At 40.0% G+C, this 22144-nt stretch overlaps 1 protein-coding gene across 1 annotated transcript in view; it reads left to right on the forward strand.

The window, feature by feature from the left end:
- dnaaf11 (dynein axonemal assembly factor 11) overlaps nucleotides 1–21133 on the forward strand; it is a 32295-nt gene extending 11162 nt beyond the window's left edge. The window contains exons 8-13 of the mRNA XM_047589947.1: nucleotides 2375–2464; nucleotides 4281–4346; nucleotides 6051–6120; nucleotides 8876–8971; nucleotides 10471–10562; nucleotides 20627–21133. Of these exons, the coding sequence (XP_047445903.1) occupies nucleotides 2375–2464; nucleotides 4281–4346; nucleotides 6051–6120; nucleotides 8876–8971; nucleotides 10471–10562; nucleotides 20627–20813 (601 nt within the window). The 3' untranslated portion in view covers nucleotides 20814–21133. The remainder of the gene's footprint in view (nucleotides 1–2374; nucleotides 2465–4280; nucleotides 4347–6050; nucleotides 6121–8875; nucleotides 8972–10470; nucleotides 10563–20626) is intronic.
- Nucleotides 21134–22144: the final 1011 nt, after the last annotated feature.

Genomic DNA, 22144 nt, shown 5'->3' on the forward strand with positions numbered 1-22144 from the left:
ATAAAAACATCCTTGAGTCGAGCAGATTGAAGGCTGCGTGAGTTTCCATCCCTCTCGGAGGCTGATGTAACGGCGGCCGAGGTCCTAAACAGCTCATCTGCTGCTCAGCGGGTTTAAGAGATGGATGGGTGTGAAGTGTGTGTTTCCCTGCGTCGCGGCTTCACGTGGCTAATGGAGGGAGCTGGGTGCAGCAGATGGTGATGAGAGTACAGTACAACTTCTCACTCCGAGGTGGAGGTCTGTGGGAAAATGCACCGGCTCCACTTTAACCCCTTATGGGGCGAAGGAACCATATTTGGGTCTTTGAGGGGAGGGGCCTCAAACTGGTGGAGAGATTAAGACCCAACCTACCTAAACTCGGCCTAGTGCTACTTATAAATATACATTATTATCATCGTTGTGCATTTAATATTAAACTATGTCTTATCCCTTTATTTGTCCCAGAAAGGAGACTTGTTTCCACTTGACTGTACATATTTAAAGTGGTGGACATGGACATAATAGAGGACAAAGACGTTGTGGGGGTCTGTTGTTTGGGGGATTGTGGCTGCAGGTATTAAGCTCTTTCCCATGTGAGCTCGTTTGAATTTAAAAGGCTGTAAATCGTCTCATGGATCTATGGTTCGGTGCTGTGAGGTTGGATGTGGGAAGACGAGATGATTTTGGATTGAAGGTGTGACATACGTGTTCATTTTGTCCATTTAAAGTTAATTTTCATACGACACTGCAGCTCAACGTGTTTCACAATAAAAGAAAGAACATTAAACATAAGAACATTTAAAAACATGGCAACAAGCAGATAAAGAGATATAAGAGCAGCTCTTGGCAGTGGAGCAGAGCGTTGTTGATGGGAGTCACTGATCTTTAGCTGTTACTCGCTCTCTGAGATTTGCAGCCGATTTAACAAAAACCATAAATGAAAGGGTAATAAAATGCAGAAGTAGAAGTTAATTAAAACGTATAATGGAACAGCATGAAATCAGTAGAGGAAGAGGTGCCAGGTAGTGTTAATTAAAGTTAATTAAAAGCTAATTAATGTACTGCAAAGGTCTGATTTCTGCTCTTTATAAAACTATATGTGAAATCATTCCTCGCTCACTGCACGATGTTCGGAGATTATGGGAAAGACGACAAACTGGAGACGGTGTTTAGGTTAATTCATTCATCCTCCTCTTGTGTTCGACGCAGCTTGATACAACTTAAAGTTGTCTTTAGAGCAGATGTGACTAATGCAAGAATGAAGAATGAATGGCGAAGAGCATTGACATATAAATCTGCTGGAAACCTCATTTAACTATGTACGTAATAAATTAGCAAAGAATATTGGAATAGTGGGAAAAGTGAGAGATATACTGGACCGTAAAACATTACATATTCTATACTGCTCTCTGTTATTAACCATATTTAGATTACTGCGTGGACGTCTGGGGAAACACTTACAAAAGCAAATTATCTCAGGGAATTTAAACTTTTAAACATTTAAACGTTGCTTTCGCACAACACACAAAAGCATGTGTGTATCTGTTTGTGGGGTGATTTTATGGAACAAACTGGGTGAGGAAATCAGGCACAGTGGAAATGTTACACAATTTGGAAAGCAGTATAAAGAGATGATTTATACAAGGTATAGGAATGGAGAAGAGGTATGTGAAGCACTTTAAATATTATTATTATTGTTATTGCTTATAACAACAATAGGAGGGTTGGGATCCTTTGATACCAGTAATCATTTGAATGCTGAAGCCACTTTATTCTTATGAATACTTTCACTTCCATGTTAAACACAAAACCAAAAAAAATAAATAGTTGAAAGTAAAAGATAATTAATAATAATGTTGTGGCTTATCAGTGTAGTTGCTCCAACTCTATAAATGATAAATTTAAGGCTGTAACAAATGATTAACAAACCAGTTTCTGAGCAGTCGATTAATCTTTTGGTTTACTATTAAAACCTTTAACTTATTATAAATTGGAATGTGTCTGTATTATCCTTTAGAGCCGATGCAAATCTACATATTTACAAAGTTGATGAATGGTTCCAGATCTAAATGTCCTGTTTGATTGGTTTCTAGCCGACAGTGAACACAGTTTAAGTACTGAACAAAGTTTGTTCCTGGATGAGTTGTGCAGCTCTGGTGTAGCATTATGTTTCAGATGATATAGAGACACTGTTACTTTTATTTCCTTCTACTTCCTTACTCCCTACAGACCTGCACTTATTTTAAACGTTGTCTGAAAACCGTTTTCGTCCAGTCTGGATTTCCCTCTGTGTTTATGGCGGCTCTCTCCTTGACCCCACACATCTCATAACTCAGAGGCCGTCATCACTCACATGTACCAGAGTTTCCTCTCACGTTGAGTTGTTTCTCTGCAGGGAGAAGCAGAAGACGATGACGAAGAAGAAGAATCCACCGAGGACGCTGATCACCGCCGACGGGCGAGTCATGAACGTCAACGAGCCCAAGTATGAAGGAAATCTGACTTCATTTTTACTACATTTTACTCAAAGTAGCAGAAAACAGCTTAACAACAAAACACGGCAAATACAATTTCAATAATTCTTAATTATTTATATTACTCCTGCAACAAAAAACTGGCAACAATTCAACTTCTGGAAATCATTGTTTTGTTGTACAAACTCATCAAAAAACAAACTTTTACTTTCCAGTCCGTACCCAGAAGTATATCAGGACCAAAACTCCCAAACCTGAGATCAATCAATACGCCGATGATTACGTCATGTTCACCTGAATGAAGATCTCGATTTTAGTTTGCAAAAGACGGCCGTAAAAGTCTTCACCTTCAGCCAAACCTGTAAATAGACAAGTAATATGATCCATTTAGGTATTTCTAGAAAGCTGCACAGACTGGAATTATGAATTCTCCTTATGACATTTATAGTTTTGGCCCCAAACCTCCACACAGTAATTTAAGTGATTCGTGGGCCAGAATGTATTTTCTTTAGTGAATACTGAGATGCTTCTTGACACTTAACACAAGGTTTGTCTTAGGGAAGAGTATCAGGGCCACCTAGGAGAAAAAAATAGAGGAGGCAGATGTTTCTTTCATCGTGCATGCAGTACTGCTGACTTGAAGGTCTACTTTATGACGATGTATTTCGACTTTTGACTTTTTCTCAAAATTTTGACTTTTTTCTCAAAGTGTATGATGAACAATTAATTCTACCTCCTCTTTTTTTTTCTCATCGTTGGCCCTAATACTCTAAGCTACTGAGTTCAGTCCAAAAAGAGAGACAAAGGACAGATCGATGTTGTCTCTTAGTTAGGGGTGTCTGTCTTTCTTCAACTTCATATCTTCAAGTTTGCTTTGCGCTTATTGTTTCTACTTAATCTTCTCCTTTAAATGCAGTTTCTTTTTTTATATTTTTTAAACCAAATGACAGCTTTGTGACACGGTAGTTAAAACCGTGGCATCGTCACTTGTGGGTTGAATTTGTAAATAAATCCTTTTGTGACGTATTTTTGAGCCGATGCTGAATGAAGGACATTATCTGAGCCTCCGCCCTGATTGTTTTCAGCACAGCACCGCTGTGATGGACTAAAATCGACCCAATCTACTCGGTCGACCTCGGCAAATGCGACAGAAAGGCAACATAATTGGTTGTAGTTGTGTTCAGCTGGAACGGGACCAGGACGCATCCAATCACCAGCAAACAACAGCAGCTCCGTCTGATTTCCTGTTCCCAGGTCCCGTGTGTTCGCTTTATTAGTTTGGATTTTAATCTCTCGCTCTAGATTGGCTCGCCCGCCATCTTCGAGGTGGAGGTGGATGGGGAAGTGGAGGGGGGGTGGATGGGGTGGTGGATGGAGGGGGAACCCAATAGCTGCGTCTCCCTCCATTAGCCAGAGGTTTATATCCAGAGCAAGGCCACAGGGGTCGAGGCCTGAAAACACGGCTGATTTCATTTGCAATCTGAGCTGAGGACACACTCAGGTCAGGAATGTATTCGCCGTATGATAGATCACGTTACAGCGGCGCGGAGACAGGACGCTACGGTCGGCTGCAGCCAGGCTGAAAAAAACACTCCAGACATCATCAGGACACTTTAGAGCCGCTTTAAATGAGAAAAGGCGTTTACTCAATGAATCCACTGACCAAATAAAGTAGATCAGTGAGAATGAGGCTGGAAAGTCTTGATTTTATCCATATTCTCTCAATGAACATGGTCCTCCTCCGCCTACAGCCCCCCCCCCCCCCATAGACCCGTTTAGTCCGGCTTTATCTGAATCCTTCCTCTCTGTTCCTGTGTTCGCTAACAGGCTGGACTTCTCTCTGACAGAAGATGAAGACAACAACACGATTGTCTTGGACCTGGCAGTGTTCAGGTAGAAACTCTCAGCAGCTTCTTTTACCAGAATTATACCTGAAGGAAACTTGTGTTTTATACAGTCGTGTATCTTGTTATTCTAAGATAAGTTGTCTCTAATGGATCTCTACCGACCACTGGTCCATGAACCGGGGGACATGATCCAGAGTTTGGAACAAGCTGGAAAGATCTTTCTGACTCACGGAAGGCTGATATTTATTATTTAACACAACAGAAATGTTGTTTTGTTGTTTCTTAGTCAAGTAAAGAGAATCAGGCCCCAACAGAGAAACTCCAGGACAACTTCTCTCCATAGTGGATTTTCCACCACCGCTGTCTGGCAGTAAACTGTCCTGGTAGAAAGAAAGAACTGCTCAGTTCTGGATCCTCACTATTCTCTTTGATTCTTAAAGTTCTCCATGAATAACCTGCAAATAGTTTCTTATGACAACTTATGTAAGTAGTAAACTACTTTTTGTTTTGAGGTCTTTCACGACTAGGGATGGGTACCGATACTGGGTACCATGATGCTAACGGTGCTCGTGCTAATGGTAGCCATTTGGTGCCAGTGAGTTTTTAATTAGCTTAGCCTCCTTAGCTCTATTGCTGTGACATCACGTCAGTTTTTCTCCTGCATGGATGGAAGTGAACCTTCAAAATGTCTAAGACCAGACGTTTGTCTACAGTTTGTCTGGACTTCAGCTCTAAAGATGCAACAAGGAGGAAACACCTGGAATTGGGTTCAACATCTGACCACACATAGTATTTTATTAAAAGACCAGAGATGTAGCATCTCTGATGCCTGACAGACCCCACGACTCTGGTTTATTATTTAGTTTATATTGGTTCAGTTATTTCTTAATTTTAGTTGTATTTATATCATTTATATTAATATTCTGTTCAACTTTCACGTCACAAAATGGCTAAAAAAAAGGCACATTTTTCAACCAAGTTTGTATGTTTTCATTCTTTAAGAAGCGGCACCATTTCAGAAGAACAGGCATTATTTCTACTTGTACCTCGTCAGTCTGTCTCACTTTGTAATAACTCCACCTAGACACTAGTCGGCGCTGTCTTTTTTACCAGTTGGGTTCATTTTTGTTTCTACTTCCTGCTTCACTTTCAACAAAGGCGATTAAAACTTTCACCAAAGACGAGTCGTACAAATGTCTGTATATCTGAACTGATTCTTCATTGATCCAAAAAAAGATGAAGAAACAGACGGAAATACTAAACCGCTGATTAGTCTTCAGACAAAAATACTCTTACGTCTTTTTAGTCATTTTGATCTTTCATAGTTTTATCTGAAGAGGAGTCGCTGCATTTTTGTCAAACTTCAACAAATAACATTCATTTTCCTCTTTAGACTAAATAACAATACGAATTTTTCTCGTCTTTGACCATTTTATTTAAGCTTTTATTTATAAGTATCTGAAATTTGAATCCCGTCTCCATGGTTAGTTTAACTCAGTCAGTATCAGTCTGGACTCGTCAACATTTCCTCGTAGGTTTTATCTCCATATATTAGTTTTAGCTCCTTCACAAAAACCATTAACAGAGCAGCTTTATCTGTAAACTGTTTATTTTTGTGTAGGTGGATTCTTTATTGGTCCCAGTGATTGGACTCTTCACTAGAGCAAATCTTTAAATGTTTCAGAAACAAGTGTAAACAGATAGAACATACTTCCTGTTCATATGAATTAACCTGGAGCTCCTCACACAGACACATGGACACCTCTCTGATGGACGTGGACGTTCAGCCGACGTACGCCAGAGTCAGCGTCAAAGGAAAGGTACGTGCCCGAGCTTTAAATCCTCACAACCCATCGTTCTAAGGTCGACCTCAGCTCATTAATTCTGTTTCTACGGGCAGCAGCAGAGACTCGGCCCTTAAATCTGATGCGTCGACTTCGTTTCCTTCAGCCATTCACATAAAATACCATATACACCGATCAGCCGTAACATTATGACCACAGTCTGGAGGTGTACTTTAGCATCTGACACCAAGATCTGAGACAGAACTTACCAATAGATCCTGAACCATTGGAATGGGTGGATATTCTATCTTTCTTTATTAGATCCCTATTAGCACCAGCTGCTAACAGCCTATTCGTCCTGACATCCAGAAAACATGCACTTACACATAACAACAACTACACAACAACAGCTCCCTTAGTGATAAATGAAACACAGAGGAAAATCTGATGGACGTTACAGATTTACAAATCCCTTAACTCATTTTCCGCACTCAAATTTCGTTCCATACTCCAGTACTACCTTAAATAATATAATATTAATACACAAAGAGTCTTATAAACATAATTTACTATCTGAAATTGCCTCATTCTATTTTGACCATTTGTACACACATTAATTCCAAAAAGAGTATAAGCTGACTACAATTACACAATATGGACTATGTTAAATAATAATTCGTTACTAAAAGATATAGTTTTAACTTTGAATCTAACTTTATTATTTTCATGAGCAATATGAGCTTCCAGAGAACAACCGTCCACAGCTACAGAACTGTTCTCTGTATTATACCCATTCTCACTTTGGGCAAAATTAATCATCCTTCTGATGCACAACTTGTTAATAAGTTGTCTTTTACGCAATAACTCCGGTACTTATGTCACAAGTATATTTCTTAGACACGTTAATAAAGTATGGGTAGAACTTTATGTGGGACAACTTGAATGTCTCAGTCATTATATGTCATAGTTTATCCAAAATAAAAAAAAAAAAACAGGCTGAAAGAAAGAAAGACAACTGGACACTGAAGGTGTTTCATCCCAGTCTTTAGTTCTAAAGAGGTGGTGGGGAGTCGGGGCTTTGAATAGGAACATCTGTGGATGTTGTCGTATCTGGTCCTTAACAGACTCTAGTCAAATGAAGACTTGGTGGACACATCCTCAAGAACGTCCAGATCCCTTTGTTTCTACTTTGTTTTCTTCTGGATGTAGGTGCTTTGGTAGGTGCTACATGTCAGAACAACATCCCCGTTAATGGGTCAAAGCTTCACACTACGTCTGCCGACTTGTCTTCTTCCCATAATGCATCTTGGTGCCACGTGTTCCCCAGTAAAGTGAGGATAAAACGTTCAACCTAATATATCATTAGCTGCGTTTCTGTTTTTCACAAAATAAAAGCAACATTTCCGATATTTCCTTAAAGGTGTTTTGTGAATGAGCTGTAACTCTCGTAAAGTGTCGTCTTTGCACGATATCCCATAATTCTCTTAAATTCTCAACTTCACTTTGAGGAAGATGGACCATAAATAAACTGGTCACATGACCTCCTGCGTCATCTCTGGTGACGGGAACATGCAAGAAAGTGTTTCCATTGCACTTTGGAGGTAAACGTTTATATCATTGCGTCTGAAAAACCACCTCATGAGAGCGTAGAAATGTTTTAGATTCAGATATTTGAGAGTTTTAAGAAAAGTTTCCATTCCCAGTTTTGCACATTTCTAGGAATAATGGAAACGCAGTTACTGACAGGTACCATGATGGTCATAATGTTATGGCTGACTGCTGTATATCTTGTAAAGTGTCGGTCCTTGCCGTTACCTTTGCTGACTGTTTTAATAGTCGGTTATACGCCTGAACATCTAAACTCTTCAATCTGCTGCCGTTATGTGGCAGCTGTTCGTAGTGATTCATCCGAGAGTTCACGAAGACGCCGCTCGCTGCTCGTTGGGGACGAAGCGTGAGTGATGAAGGGTCAGATTTAGAGCAAATAAAAGGCCGTCGCACTCTGCTGAATCATCAGACCGGCTTCTGACATCGGCATTTCTGATACATTTACGGGGGAAGTTTATTGCACCTGCTGGAAAGTCATTTCCCCGGCGTTGAAGTTTATTTTTTCATTTATTATTTTACTCCCAAAATGGCAGCCGTCCAAGGAGCATGAACACTCTTTTTGTTTTCTCGTCAAACCCGAAAAGGATCTGTAGAAGTTTAGAAACTTTGGATGTATGAGGCTGTAGAGAGTTTCCTTCCAGGCGTCCGTCCTCTGAGGAAATATTGTCTCATTTGAATACAGCTCTTTAGGTCCTCACGAAATGACTCTGCTACTTCCCTGGAGTATTTATGGATGCTTGTTTTATACCAGGAGTCAGTCTGAATGGACGGGTCGGGTGATTTACGCTGTGATACATCAGATGAACCCTTTAAAATTCCCCTTTTTAATAAGAGCTGATTTACAGGAACATCTGTGTGGGATGTTTATCACGTCGGGCGCTGAGAGTTGGAGGACGACTTCAGAGTTTTCCTTCTCAGCGTGGATTCCCCCACAGAAACTAAAGTTCATTTTATCTCCAATTCGTCGTCCCACGCGGTTCATTTTAGTTTCTCACAGGATTGATTGATCACCGCTGTTCTCACTCGGAGCTATTCTGGTCACTCTCGCCAAGTCCTTTCTGGAAAGTGCATCTAAAAAAAGACCCCACTAATGATTAAAGTCATTTGACACACTGGGACGGCGTCGGCGTCCGTCCACTGCATTAATCTCGCTAATTAAACTTGTGAATAATTTACTCTGCAGATGTTTCAGATAGTTCTGCCGGCTGAAGTGAAGCCGGACAGTTCGACAGCTCAGAGGTCCCAAACCACCGGACACCTGGTCCTGACGATGCCCCGGGTACGTACCGTTACAGCAGCAGGAGAACTTTTAACAGGCTGCTGGGGTGAAGAAACTTTACGGATCAAACCTCAACTCAACAACGTTGTTCCGCTGAGGGGGAAGTTTTCTGGGAACGTCATGAGCTCTTGGCTTAACATGCCATGAAAGTACATTTCTAGTGGAAGCAACCAACAACTTATAGGCCCATCTGAGAACAAGTGGTTATACAGGAAGTTAGCAAAGCTCTTTTTAGCCTGGATTTGTTGAAATGTCAAGATAATCTGTTCATTAGCTGGATTAACATGTTCTGGACGATTGTGATTACGGCTGCAACCACTCATTGGCCATGTTCTGCAGTGTTTATTAAAACAAAAAGCCCAAACATCAAAAGTGAGGAAATTCATTACATAGATGATTGGGAAACACTTGTGGTTGTAAATAATTCATCTTACAGAGGAAAGAATCCAAAAAGAGAAAGGTTAATTTTTTAATAAAATTAAAACCTGTCGTATGTGTATTTACTGCTGAATATTTGGACTATTACAGTGATTTTAATGTGATGTTTTGTTGGTGGTTAGAACCTGTAAGTCAAATGGCTAATGGTGAAACTAATGGTGAAACTAATGGCGAAGCTAATGGCGAAGCTAATGGTGAAAGTTAAAGGTGAAGCTAATGGTGAAGCTAATGGTGAAAGTTAAAGGGAAAACTGCTGAAGCTAATGGTGAAAGTTAATGGTGAAGCTAATGGTGAAGCTAATGGTGAAGCTAATGGCGAAGCTAATGGTGAAGCTAATGGTGAAGCTAATGGTGAAGCTGATGGTGAAGCTAATGGTGAAGCTAATGGCGAAAGCTAATGGCAGCGCTGCTTTCCTGCAGTTTGTTTGTACACATATAAACCTCCTCTAAATTTAAACCACTCTTAGTTGGTGTTAGCCACCATTAGCAGTGGTTAGCATCACAGCATGAGGGTCGTTGGTTCAAACCCACTGGCCGGCGGGTCTGTGGTGTTTCCTCTGTTATAGACACAACCGTAGAACAAAGCTGAACTTCTGCCACGAGTACTATCATTATTTAAAAGTTTAAAACGGGTTCTTCATTAATAGCTAACGTGTTAGAATGTGTTTAGAAGTTTATCAGGAGAAATTCTTGACTGATGGTTTGATGCCTAGTTTAAAATAATGTGTTATTATCATGTTGTAACAGGAACTATATCCAATCAGAAACGGTTCTTTTCCTCCTGTAGTTACAATACTTCTCAATAAAATGATGCTCTTTGCGATTGTTGTGCTCCTGCTTGTTAAAATCTGACATTTTGCACTCTGACTTTTAATGAAGGACCTGTTTATAGTGTCTATAAAGATTGAGGCAGGTGCTGACGCTGCAGAGTCACGGCTGCGACTATTAATCCTCCATATGCTTCAGATACAGCCGGCGCCACGGTGCCAGTAAACGGGTCAGAAATCTGCAGGAAAAAAATAAAAAACACGTTTCATTTAATTTTCTCCTTCCTCCTTTTAGGCTGAAGGTGAAATCAAAGTGATGAAGTCCGTCCCACGTCCACACAGAGCGAGAGAAATCAGACGCAGCAGCTCGTCGGAGGACAATAAAAGGTTAGAGACGCTCTGGATGCTCTACAGCTAAAAACCTCACGATACGGGACGGAAAATGAACATGTCCTCAGCCTCTAAGACGCCTTCAGAAAGACGTCTAAACAGTCATTTATCTGCCAAATCCTGGTATTTTATCGCAGTCAAATCAATGAGATGTGACAGAAAAAGAACAATTCCAATTCCAATAAATCCCAGTTTATGAAAAAGTCATAAATTGCTGCGTTTCTGACGTTAATTCAGGAGACATGACACAGTTTAAACGCCGTCTACCAGAGTTTTTTGTCGTTATTAAAAGGCCACTTCTGCTTATGTTTCTGCTCGCGGTTACGATGAATTAATCACAGTCACTCGCTGGTCTTTGTTTGGCCTCGAGTTGGATGCGCACATATTAAAACAGCCTCGGTCTTATCAGGTCCCCGTTGTCTTAATTACTGTTGCCTGTTGTATATTAAACAGTCTGAATGATTCATTTTACTGGCCGCGTTAGCCTTCGTGCTAATGGCCGAACGCCGCGCTCAGATAACCTTGACCAGAGCTGCAGCCTCACACGGGGACGACTCTACAGTAAATTACTCCACTGGACTCGTCTTCACTCTGTTCATATCAGGCTTCAGGCTGATTCTGCCCTGTATCTGAATGTGTTTGTGTCTCGTCTGTGGGAGACTCTCATCAGCCAGTGGTCTGGTTTCCTTCGCTCTGGTAACGGATGAACCGGCCTCATTCAGACCTGGTTCACGTCATGACTTCAGGTCCTGATTATTTGAGCTGCAGCAGAATGAATTTTGAGCCTGAGGAATAAATACGATGTAAGTGTCGCTTAAACCGTGGAAACCAGATCTGAAGCTCCCAGCTAAAATTAAACATTTAAGTTTTAAAAGGAAGGAAGGAAGGAAGGACCCTAAGAAGGAAGGAAGGAATAATCAAACGAAGGAAGGAAAGAAGGACCCAAGGAAAGAAGGAAGGAAGAAAGGAAATAAGGAATAATCAAACGAAGGAAGGAAGGAAGGTAGAAACCTAGGAAGGAAGGAAGGAAGGAAGGAAATAAGGAATAATCTAAGGAAGGAAGGAAGGAAGGAAGAGAGGGAGGAAGGAAATAAGTAATAATCAAATGAAGGAAGGAAGGAAGGTAGAACCCTAGGAAGGAAGGAAGGAAGGAAGAGAGGGAGGGAGGGAGGAACATGAAGGACAACAAAGGAAAGATGTAAGGGAATGCAAGAAACAGGATGAAGGACGGAAGGAAGGAAGGAAGGAAGGAAGGAAGGAAGGAAGGAGGGAAGGAAGCAAGCTTCCATCCTCAGGTCTGAACGTTGCTCCACTGAATCTAACCGGTGATTTATTGTCGTCTTTTTAACAAACACTGACTGAATCTGCTTTAAATCCTTCAGTAAATATGATAAAGATTCTGTCACTGTTTGAATATTCAAAGACTTAAACGGGTCTAAACTCGGTGCCGGTTCCTTCCTGGTGTTTTTTATGATGAGTGACGGACTCGGTTCGTCTCCTACAGCAGATTCAGTGACAGACATTGAGTCTTTAACCGACTCGGCTTTAACGAAGCCAAACGACTCCACAGTGTATTAACGACAAAGAGGTGGAGCGAGCTGCTGATTTATAACCCGGTCCGGTTCATCTGGGTTCCAGGTGAAGCTAATCATAAGCACCACCCTGCGAGAGATGGATGGAGTCATTAGTCCAGGGCTCCTCCACTAATGTCCTCCCTAGTTAGGACGTGGTCACCTGAGGCCGAGGCCGCTGGTCGTCATATCTCACAGGTAATGAGGTCCACGCACCATCCTCATCATCAGATCATCAGACCCAGAACCTCCCGGAGACGGATGGATGCAGATGCTGCAGTATTGATAAAACCATTTGTTGTAAAGTTAGTGGAGGTCAGAGGTTAGAGAACAAGGGAGCTTCTATGAGGAGGGTCTTTGTAGTCTTTCATTAAAGGTCCAAACAAAAGCTGCTTCCTTTGTTTTAATGGTGTTTGGCCAACCCCAAAAAACCAAAGAAGAAGAAGCAGTGTGGCTGTTTGGTGAAGTGTTCGTAGACGATCTTCATTCAGTAAAACCAGCTACATTCATCAGCTCCAACAGCTTTTCATCCCCCTAGAAATGAGCTAAATGTAGCTATCGCAGTAAAAACTGGCAATGGAAACACTTTTTAGGCTTTTTCCCGTCACCAGAGGTGATGAAGGGGGTCAGAAGAAGAGAATTATGGGATATCACATACAAACGAGACTTTACCAGAGTTACAACAGCTGTTACAGCTGTTATTTTTCTGCACCTAGTGGTGGATGCTGGTGTAGGTTTCAAGGGTGATGTCACAGGAAGTTAAGCGAGAAACAGGAAGTATGTGTTATTACACTGAGGTGACCATAGTGATGGGTTTGACTTCCGGCTTCATTCTTTGGAGTTTAGTGTGAGTTCTTAGTTCATAACTTTATTACCTTTATTTATACTTGGACAGTTGTTGACTTTTGAAACATATTAGTTTATTTGAACATTTGAAGGTGTGTGCGCTGTAACATTGCAGTATTATTTATGTAAATCAGTACATTTTGTTGATTAGATATTAATGTTTTTTCCAACATTATTAAACCTGTGGACGCGGCTGACATCTCCAGAGTCCTAATGTGAAGAAGATGTTGACACTAAGAGGGAATGACAGTTTAACATACAAATAGTAATTGGATTGGATTGGGCTTTTATTTTGTGAAAAAATCGTAATGGAAACACAGCCAGTGATGCAGTAACTCACAAAGATGGAAAATGACTGGAAAGAAGCTCAAAGACTTTCACAAACAGGGTTCAGATTAGTCTGATCTTTAGTAGCTGATCGTTTTAGGTCATAAATTAAAACCACGTCCCTGTAGAGTCACATACGTCTTCTTCTTCTGTTTTTATGGTGGTAGGCTGCTGTTAAAGCTCCTAAAAGCCCAGAAGAAGAAGAAGAAGTGTGTGGAGGTTGTTGATTAGTACCTAGTGTGTTGAGGTGGTAGATCAGGACGTAGAGGATGTAGAGCTGCTCCAAGAAGATGTACATTGTGAAAAAAGTGCAGTTTATTTTTTTAAATCACTAAAGGATTTGATTTTTGTGTCTGAACCACAGCTTCTATTACTTCAGTTCAAGCTAAGCTCAGCGCTGCTCAGAGGTTTAATTCCACCACCACATATTTTAACCTTGACCTGTAACCTTCTTTTAAATCCACCAGGGAAATAATCCCGGTGCCGTGAGTTGTGGTTTTTAGATAACGTGTGATATTCCATTTCACCAAACACGTCCACTAAATTCATTTCTAGTCGGTGGCCTTCAGACCCGTGTCCTCCGGCGCCTGAGGCCGAATGCAGGGATCTGTGTGTCGGCCTGGGGGTCAAAGGTCGCCCCTAATCACGTCCAAACAGCTCCATAAGTCAGCAGCTATAGCGGCTCAGCGCTCTGATCAAACCTTTAATTTGAGGCTTGAGGACGGGACCGGGTCTTATCGGGTCTGATGGGGGCGACTGAAGGACACAACAAACGTTAATGATGATATTTAGGAGCTGGAGGCAAAGACAGGAAACGGTAACGAGGCGATTAGAGGAGAAGCTGAGCTACAGCTCAGTCACAGCGTCATCAGGATTCACACGTTACTGACGCTTCAGTCATTAAAGGACGACTCATAATACAAATATATATCACACAGAAATAATATAGAATATATCACACAGAAATAATATATATCACACAGAAATAAATAATATAAAGAAATAAATAATACTTTCCTTCCTACCTAACTAACTACCTTCCTTCCTTCCTTCCTTCCTTCCTTCCTACCTACCTACCTACCTTCTGTCCTTTCATCCTTCCTTCCTACCTACCTACCTACCTTCCTACCTACCTACCTACCTACCTACCTACCTACCTACCTACCTACCTTCCTTCCTACCTACCTGCCTTCCTACCTACCTTCCTTCCTTTCATCCTTCCTTCCTACCTACTCACCTACCTTCCTTTCATCCTTCCTTCCTTCCTACCTACCTACCTACTTTTCTTCCTTCCCTCTTTACTTCCTTCCTTCCTTCCTTCCTTGTTTTAATTCCTTGTCTCCAGGTGTGAGCTCAGGGTCTTAGAGGAGACATTCAGACTCTTGTCTCTCTTCAGTCTCTGGGTCCTTTTGACCTGTTTCGTCTGTTTCTTCAGTTTCTTCTGTTTCTTCTGTTTCGTCTGTTTCGTCTGTTTCTTCTGTTTCTTCTGTTTCTTCTGTTTCTTCTGTTTCTATTGTTTCATCTGTTTTGTCTGTTTCGTCTGTTTCGTCTGTTTCTTCTGTTTCTATTGTTTCGTCTGTTTCTTCTGTTTCTATTGTTTCATCTGTTTCTTCTGTTTCGTCTGGTTCTTATCTGAACATGAGCAGACCTGCGATGTCGGCTCATTTCCACCCCCCCTCTAAAAACATGATCCCGTGTGGAATCGCTGACACTAAACAGAAGAGCTACAACTCAATTACAACTCCATTATCAAAGTGAGAGCGATAACCCTGCGCCGGCTCTCAGCCCTGATAAAAGCTTAGTCACAGTTTGATTTCTGCACACGTCCACGAGCCTCACATTAGCATCCGTTTACTCACTCTGCATTATTGATATCGCTTGGGTTCAGCTCTGCTGCTTCAGAGGAAACGACCGGAAACACTGAGCTCCAGGTGCATGAATGAATATTTTCCAGGACGTCTTTTTACCTGCTGTGTTTTTGGTGTTTTATTTAAAGTGAACATGAGTTGTGATGGGAACGTCGCTATAAAGGTTAGCGCTCCAATGAGACGCATCTGGTGCATCTGAACACACTATTTTGTTTATTGCTATTGGAGCATTTTTCTCTTTAAAGCCCAAAATATCCTCAACCTGTTGGTGTTTTAGCTGCAGATCACTCGTTTTATCTGCTAATCCGGCTGTAAAACGAAACGAAACTGAAGCTGACGTGTAGCTAATGGACGCCGCCATCTTCTTCTAGTGACGTTTTTATGTCCAGAGTCTGAGTTAAGTTCTGCTTTGTTGGGTTCTCAGACACATGATTTAATAGATTTGAGACACAACGCATCAACAAAAAACTCAAAGATGAAGAAAATACAGTTACACACTCACAAATTTAACAGAATTAGTAAACGAGTTCACTCATTTGAGCAACTGACGTCTTCGGAAATGGACGCAAAGTTTCTGCTTTAGTGTTTGATGCAACCAGATTTCAAAATAATATTTACTGGAAAGAAGCTAAATATTCTTATATTCAATCAAACATGTCAATGAGTTTTTGCTTGACAGAAATTCTCAAAATAAGCACAAAGTTCTTGTCTCTGAACAAAATATAAGACGTATTTCTTTGAAAATAGGATTCTTTGCTTCTTCAAATTCTTTTTTTACAGTTTAAATGTTGGTGCATCCTCTAGTGAATATGAGGTTCCTTAACATTATAGGGAAATAGTTCTTTGACCTTTATTGGAGCATTTACTTTAATTTTACTCAACATGTTTGTCTTTTAGCTGCAGATCTAGTTTCTTGTTTCTATACTTGTGTGCATTAACCCGTCTGTAGAACCCAGAGAGCAGCTTACTTAAGTAAAAATAAAAAGTATCTGATTTAAACTGGTTATTTCACAGATACTTCATTTACAAATAATCCAATAAGTGAAATAACTTTTCGAAAGTTCCCATGATCTCAGTTGTGCCACAATTCAGAATATGAATCCTATTATCATCATTATTTTTTCAATACAAGCAGCAGTTCCTCTTTAAACCCAGTTTAAACATTTACTAACCATTCACAGTAAAAATAGACGCTTGTTTTCTTCTCTATCAGAGAGAAAATTGCCTAAATCACCCGTCTCCCTTGTTTCTGTGTAATTTGTGCGGCTGCTTGTGGATTTTGTGTTAGGAATGAATGTGGAAGTGAGCGTGTTGTTACTGTTCAGTCCTGTGAGCAGCTTTATTCCCCTCTCAATAAACACGAACGCAGGCAGTAATGAAGGACTCCTCGTCCTGCCGCCTCTTTATGGTCGAACGCTGTCCAGGAGATTAAATTATAATAACCACGCTCCTCCTGGAAAATCACCACATTTCATTATTATTATTATTATTTTTTCTCGCCTGTGCTGCACACGTTATAGACTCATCCCACACAGCAGATACTGAAGCAGGAGCTATGCTAGCGCAGCTAATGCTACGTCGCTACCGTCACTGTAATGATTTAAAATGACAAACAGCAGCTTGAGAAACGATTTAACATCTGAACCTTTGACCTTTGGTTTATGACCAAATAATAAATATCTGCCGAGCTAATACCAGGCTGTGGTTTGTGTTTAAATGCTAACAAGCAAAACTACAAACTACTTCCTTCTGTTAAACTGAAGCTGAAGTGCAGCGGAAAATGGGCGCCGCCATCTTCCTTCCAGATGTTCCACTATCATCTAAATACACATTCATCTCAAATATCTGTGAAGTTTCTCCTTTTCATAATCATAAAGGATTTAAAAAACTCTAAACATTGGTGCATCTAATACTAATTATCGTTCTTTTTTCCACATGAAATGCCGGGCTGGATATTTATAAACTTATTATAAACTGGTGAAGGAAAACTGGATGAACTATGTCAAACAAACGCAAATTTTGAGAGCTGTTAAATTTGAGCATTTTTTCAGATTTTGGTTAAATTTTGCTATTTTCCTACGACTGATTTAGAAAGTTTGAGTCTTAATTTAAAGGCAGGTGATGTAGATGAATTTTAAAGGTAATTGACTGTTTCTGCTTAGGAGAGTTATAATGATTAAATGATTAAATGATCTGAACAGTATAACAGAAATGATAAAAATGATTTTACCTGGAGGAACTTTAAAGAGAAATCTAACCAAGCCAGAGACAGATGCTGGATTTATACGTATGTATGTATGCAGGTACTGGCCTTTATGTAATGAAACACCTTAAACTGCATCGCATGCTTGCACAGTCATATTTATAGTCGGCGGGTTTAACTGCTCGTCACATGCGCCGTGCCTCTGCAGCATATATTACATCTATATCAGGTTCTTTATCGACCTCGTACGTTAAATCTTGGAGGATCTGACGTCTCTGCACCGGCATCAACTACAGATTTATCCTCCATGTTCTCATTTGGACTCTCTTAAGCCTTTTAAACTTGACCCACGTGTCACCGTCACAGTCAATAGGCGCTGATTAAATTAAACTGGGTAGAAGGAAACTATTAGGATTCCTGTGGGAAAATAAAACGCTGCATATAGAGTTTGATGAATTGTTTGTGGGTTTTACTTTTTTATATCAATGCCATGGAAACTGCTTGTTTGATTGGCTGGTATTGGTCTGTTTAAATCACGCTTAGATATATATACCGATAAATATACCAGAGAGCCATTTATTCATTGATCTAATCCGTGATTAGATGGTTGAAACTGCTAGTGCTGCTGAAGGTAACGGATCAATGGTTAAAGTACATGATAGATTATTAAATGCTGTAGCTTCGAGTTGACAAATGTTTGCTAAATGTGAGGGAAAAAATCGTGAAAAAGCTCAAACTAATTGATTATTTGCTAAAAAGGTCTCAATATATCTAAAACAAAGTCGATTAAGCTCATCTTTCATAAGTGTTGGCTTCTGAAACTTAATTTAATGCTTCACCGTGAGCCAAACTAAGATAAAGTAAAGTAAATATCTCTAATGTATCTAGAAATGTACTGCGAAAATGGTGAGTAGATGTAAGTAGATATATATAAATTAAAACCCGTAGCTTCAAGTTTCAGTTGTTTGCTAAATGTGATGGAAAAACGGTGAAGAAGTTCAAACTAATGGATTATTTGCTAAAAAGGTCACGAAATATCTAAAATAAAGTCGATTAAGGATTCTAGAAGACCTTCCACCACTCATCCTTTATAGGTTAAAGCTTCAAAAACTTAATTTAATGCTTCTACATGAGACAAACTAAGATTACCTCGACCAAACAGAGAAATCAGTTCTCTAATACGTCTCCAAAATCACTGGGAAAATGGTAGGGGTGGATAAATAGGGTTGAAATTAGTGATTTTGGAAGTAGATGTGTATAAATGATTGAAAGCCACAGCTACAATGACATTATTTGATAAATGTGATGGAAAAATGGTGAAAAAGCTAAAAGAAGTGAATCCAACAGTCAAATTAGACAAGAACAGTTATAGTTAGTGGAAAAATAAAATATGTGAGAACAACAGTTTCTTTTCTCAGGTGTCCTGGTCCCAGAAACATAACAAATCAGAGGAAAGTAGTTCCATCATATATCTCTAAAAGTATTAGGAAAATAAATTTGGATGGGATGGATGAAATTAATAAATGATCAATGGTAAAGAACATCATAACTGTCCTGGTTAAATAAAGGCTAATAGTTTATGCCGTTTGCTAAATGTAAAGGGAAAAACGGCAAAAAGGCTAAAAGAAGAAGTTAACTAGCTTAAAAAGCTAAATTATGTAAGTAGCTAAAAGTAATTAAACAGTCAGACTAGACAAAATATGTAGCTAACAGTTTAAAGAGGAAGATAAATGTTTGGGATAAATGGAGGAGATCAGCTGATGTATGAGCTGAAGGATTCTCAGTCCATGTCTCAGTGTAGATCTATATGTATCTATAGATGGTTCACCTCTCATCCTTGGGAGGTAAAGGCTGAAATAATTATATAACAGAGGTCAAACAAAAAAGGAATTTGTTTCTAATATATCCAAAGGAATTAGGAAACAGTAACGCTACAGGATATATGTGAATAGTTGCTAATGTTGCTGAAACAAAGTGAAACTAGTTTTCTGGATGAGAAACTATTTTCCACTATTTCCCACCATCTGAAACATATTTTAACACAATGAAATGTTAATGAACATCTGGTTTAAAACCGGCGAACACATTTTAACATCTGGTGTCGATGACGGACTCATTTAGACGCCGATATTAAAGATCCTTCAACGTCTTCATGAAGCGTTTATAAATCACAACCAGAATAATTTATTAATCCTTCAAGGACGTTGTCGTGGTGGTGCTGCATCCCAAATACAAAAAGAATAAAAGTGATACAAAAATAAGAAACCAAATACTGCACAAATAAATATACGAGAGTCTGAAGAGATGAGACTGACCAACACTCAGCGTTTTAACCCTCTGTCGTTCCTCTGGGTGGTTTATGGGACAGAAGCATCTGTTTGAACCAGTCACAGCTTCAACCAACACATTTTCTTCAGGTGAACTTTCACTCCTCAAATAAAACCTGAAGGCGTCATCATTTAGAACTTTTAGCCCAGAGGAAACACTGGAGCCTCAGACATGGTTCCCTCAGGAAAACAAAAAGTTCATCCCAGAGAAAAAATTACTACAGAGATATGAAATGATTGTAGGAAATATGTAAAACAATCAGGGAGATGCACAAAATATCCACAAATATGCAAATGACTAAAAAGCTTCATGCAGCGAAGATGAAAAGAGTCAGAAAAAAGACCAGAAACTATTGTGGTAATGATGGAAAAAAGAGACACAGAGTGAAACCAAAGTGACGAAAAACAACCAGGAGACACTTAAACACCAGAGGAACAGAAATCTACAGAAAAGAGACACTATACGACTAGAATATGGCAAAACTGACAACACAGACACAAAATGGACGGAAAAAGATGAAAGAGACGCACAAAACATGGAAAATTACTAAGAAGACACCAGGAAGGAACAGGAAATGTCGGCGCTACGACCAGAGCACACGCAAACAGACAAAACATGTGAAAAGCTTTTAAACTTTAGAACCAGTCAGAGCTCTGGACACCAGTTATGTCTGATTTAATTCTGGTTTCATTGATAAAAGTCATTATAGGATTCAACCAACACATTATTTAACTGTGTCCCAACTTTGATTCCTCTTAGAGTGATTCCAGAAAACGTCAGAGTGATTCAGAAGAGACCGCGACCACGAATGACATGTTCATCAGTTTACTTTGTCCTGAACAGAATCATCCTAAAAACCTCTTAGTCATTAAAATCCTGAAACAGACCTTGAGTTCAGATTATTCTGTCTTCCCACAGAGACGATCGTGTCCCTGAGAAGCTGGAGGTCGACCCCGGGAAGCGTCGCACTGTCGACTTCACCAACATCGTGACGCACCAGGGCAGCAGAGGACGTCCACTGGAGACGCCCAGACCTGGTTCACCAGACACAGGTGTCCTCTCTGAAGGGTTCGTGGACGACCCCGACGTCCCCCCACTCATGTAAAAGACACTACGCAGATGAACAATGAATGAGCGGGTTCAACCAGTCGTGTTTACAGGGAAGGAGACTGAATCAGACCTAAACTGACCTTTACATGGATGTTTCTTACTCTCACTCCCTCAGTGAGTCTGGAAATACTGAGAACTCAGTGTGAGTTTGTAACTTATATCATTTTCCATCATTACATTGTCTTATTTGTTATTCAACTTAATCTCTTATGTGTATATGAAATGGTACAAACCAATATATTAGACAAATAGACGTAGATGTATCAATAACAATAAATAACATAAATGGATAAATAAAACTCATCTTGGGTTATATATGGGTTCACCTTATGTTGTCATATATATGTCTGCATAGCACACAGAACTCATCCCGTTACAGCCCCACCTACTGGCCACTTCTCTAATTAATTACTGGTCTTTCAGTTATCAGCCCCATGTTTCCCCTCATTAATGGCGTCCATCTTTCTACAAATACAAACCTCTATAATCTCAACATATACGTCATTTTTTCCATTGTGTAAATATTTCCAAGAATATTTTAGTGTGATTTGCCTCTTTGCCAAAATTAATTAATTAATTAATAATTAATTAATTAATTAAAAATGAATAGTGGACACTGACATAATATCAGTTACTGAGCAGCAGCTGCCGTTACCAGCACATAAACCAGCGTTTGTGTGTTTGTTTTCATGTAAAAACGTCTCTTTTTAAATTGATTTTTATTAATTTGGTTTAAAACCAAACCTGCAGCATCACCACGGAGATCGTCCTCCTCCTTCTCTTCATCATTAAAGGCAGGACACACGTACAGGACATTTTTAAATTATAAATAAGAAAAAATAGAATAGAACAATACAAACATGACTGTGTGAGTGTGAACAGTCCAATAAATCCATCCGTTCTGGGTTCTGTCCATGTTTTTTCTTCTTAAAATCCCCGGATGTGAATCCTGTGACTCTGATCAGAGGCTTCGGTCCAAACTCATCCTGAAGCTTGTTCCTGTCTCCAGGCGTCTCCTGGGTCTGAACTTCTACTGTGAGTTGTCACAAGGAAAAACTCAGAGGTCACGACTCCTCCTCCTCCTCCTCCTCCTCCTCCTCCTCCTCCTCCTCCTCCTCCTCCTCTCCTTCCTCTGAGTGCCTCCAGAAATCATTTTGGCATCGGACCATTTTCTCGTCCTGACAGCTTCACTGTTCTTCTATATTTGGACACTGAGGCTGGAGCCGTGAGGGAGGTTTGGATGAAGAACGACTCGTCCACGTCTCTGAATTCAGATTCAAATTTTTCAAATCTATTTTAGAAAGAGAAGAGCTTTGAGTTCCTCTT

The sequence above is a fragment of the Mugil cephalus genome, chromosome 7, assembly GCF_022458985.1.
Source record: "Mugil cephalus isolate CIBA_MC_2020 chromosome 7, CIBA_Mcephalus_1.1, whole genome shotgun sequence".
NCBI classification, from domain to species: Eukaryota; Metazoa; Chordata; class Actinopteri; order Mugiliformes; family Mugilidae; genus Mugil; species Mugil cephalus.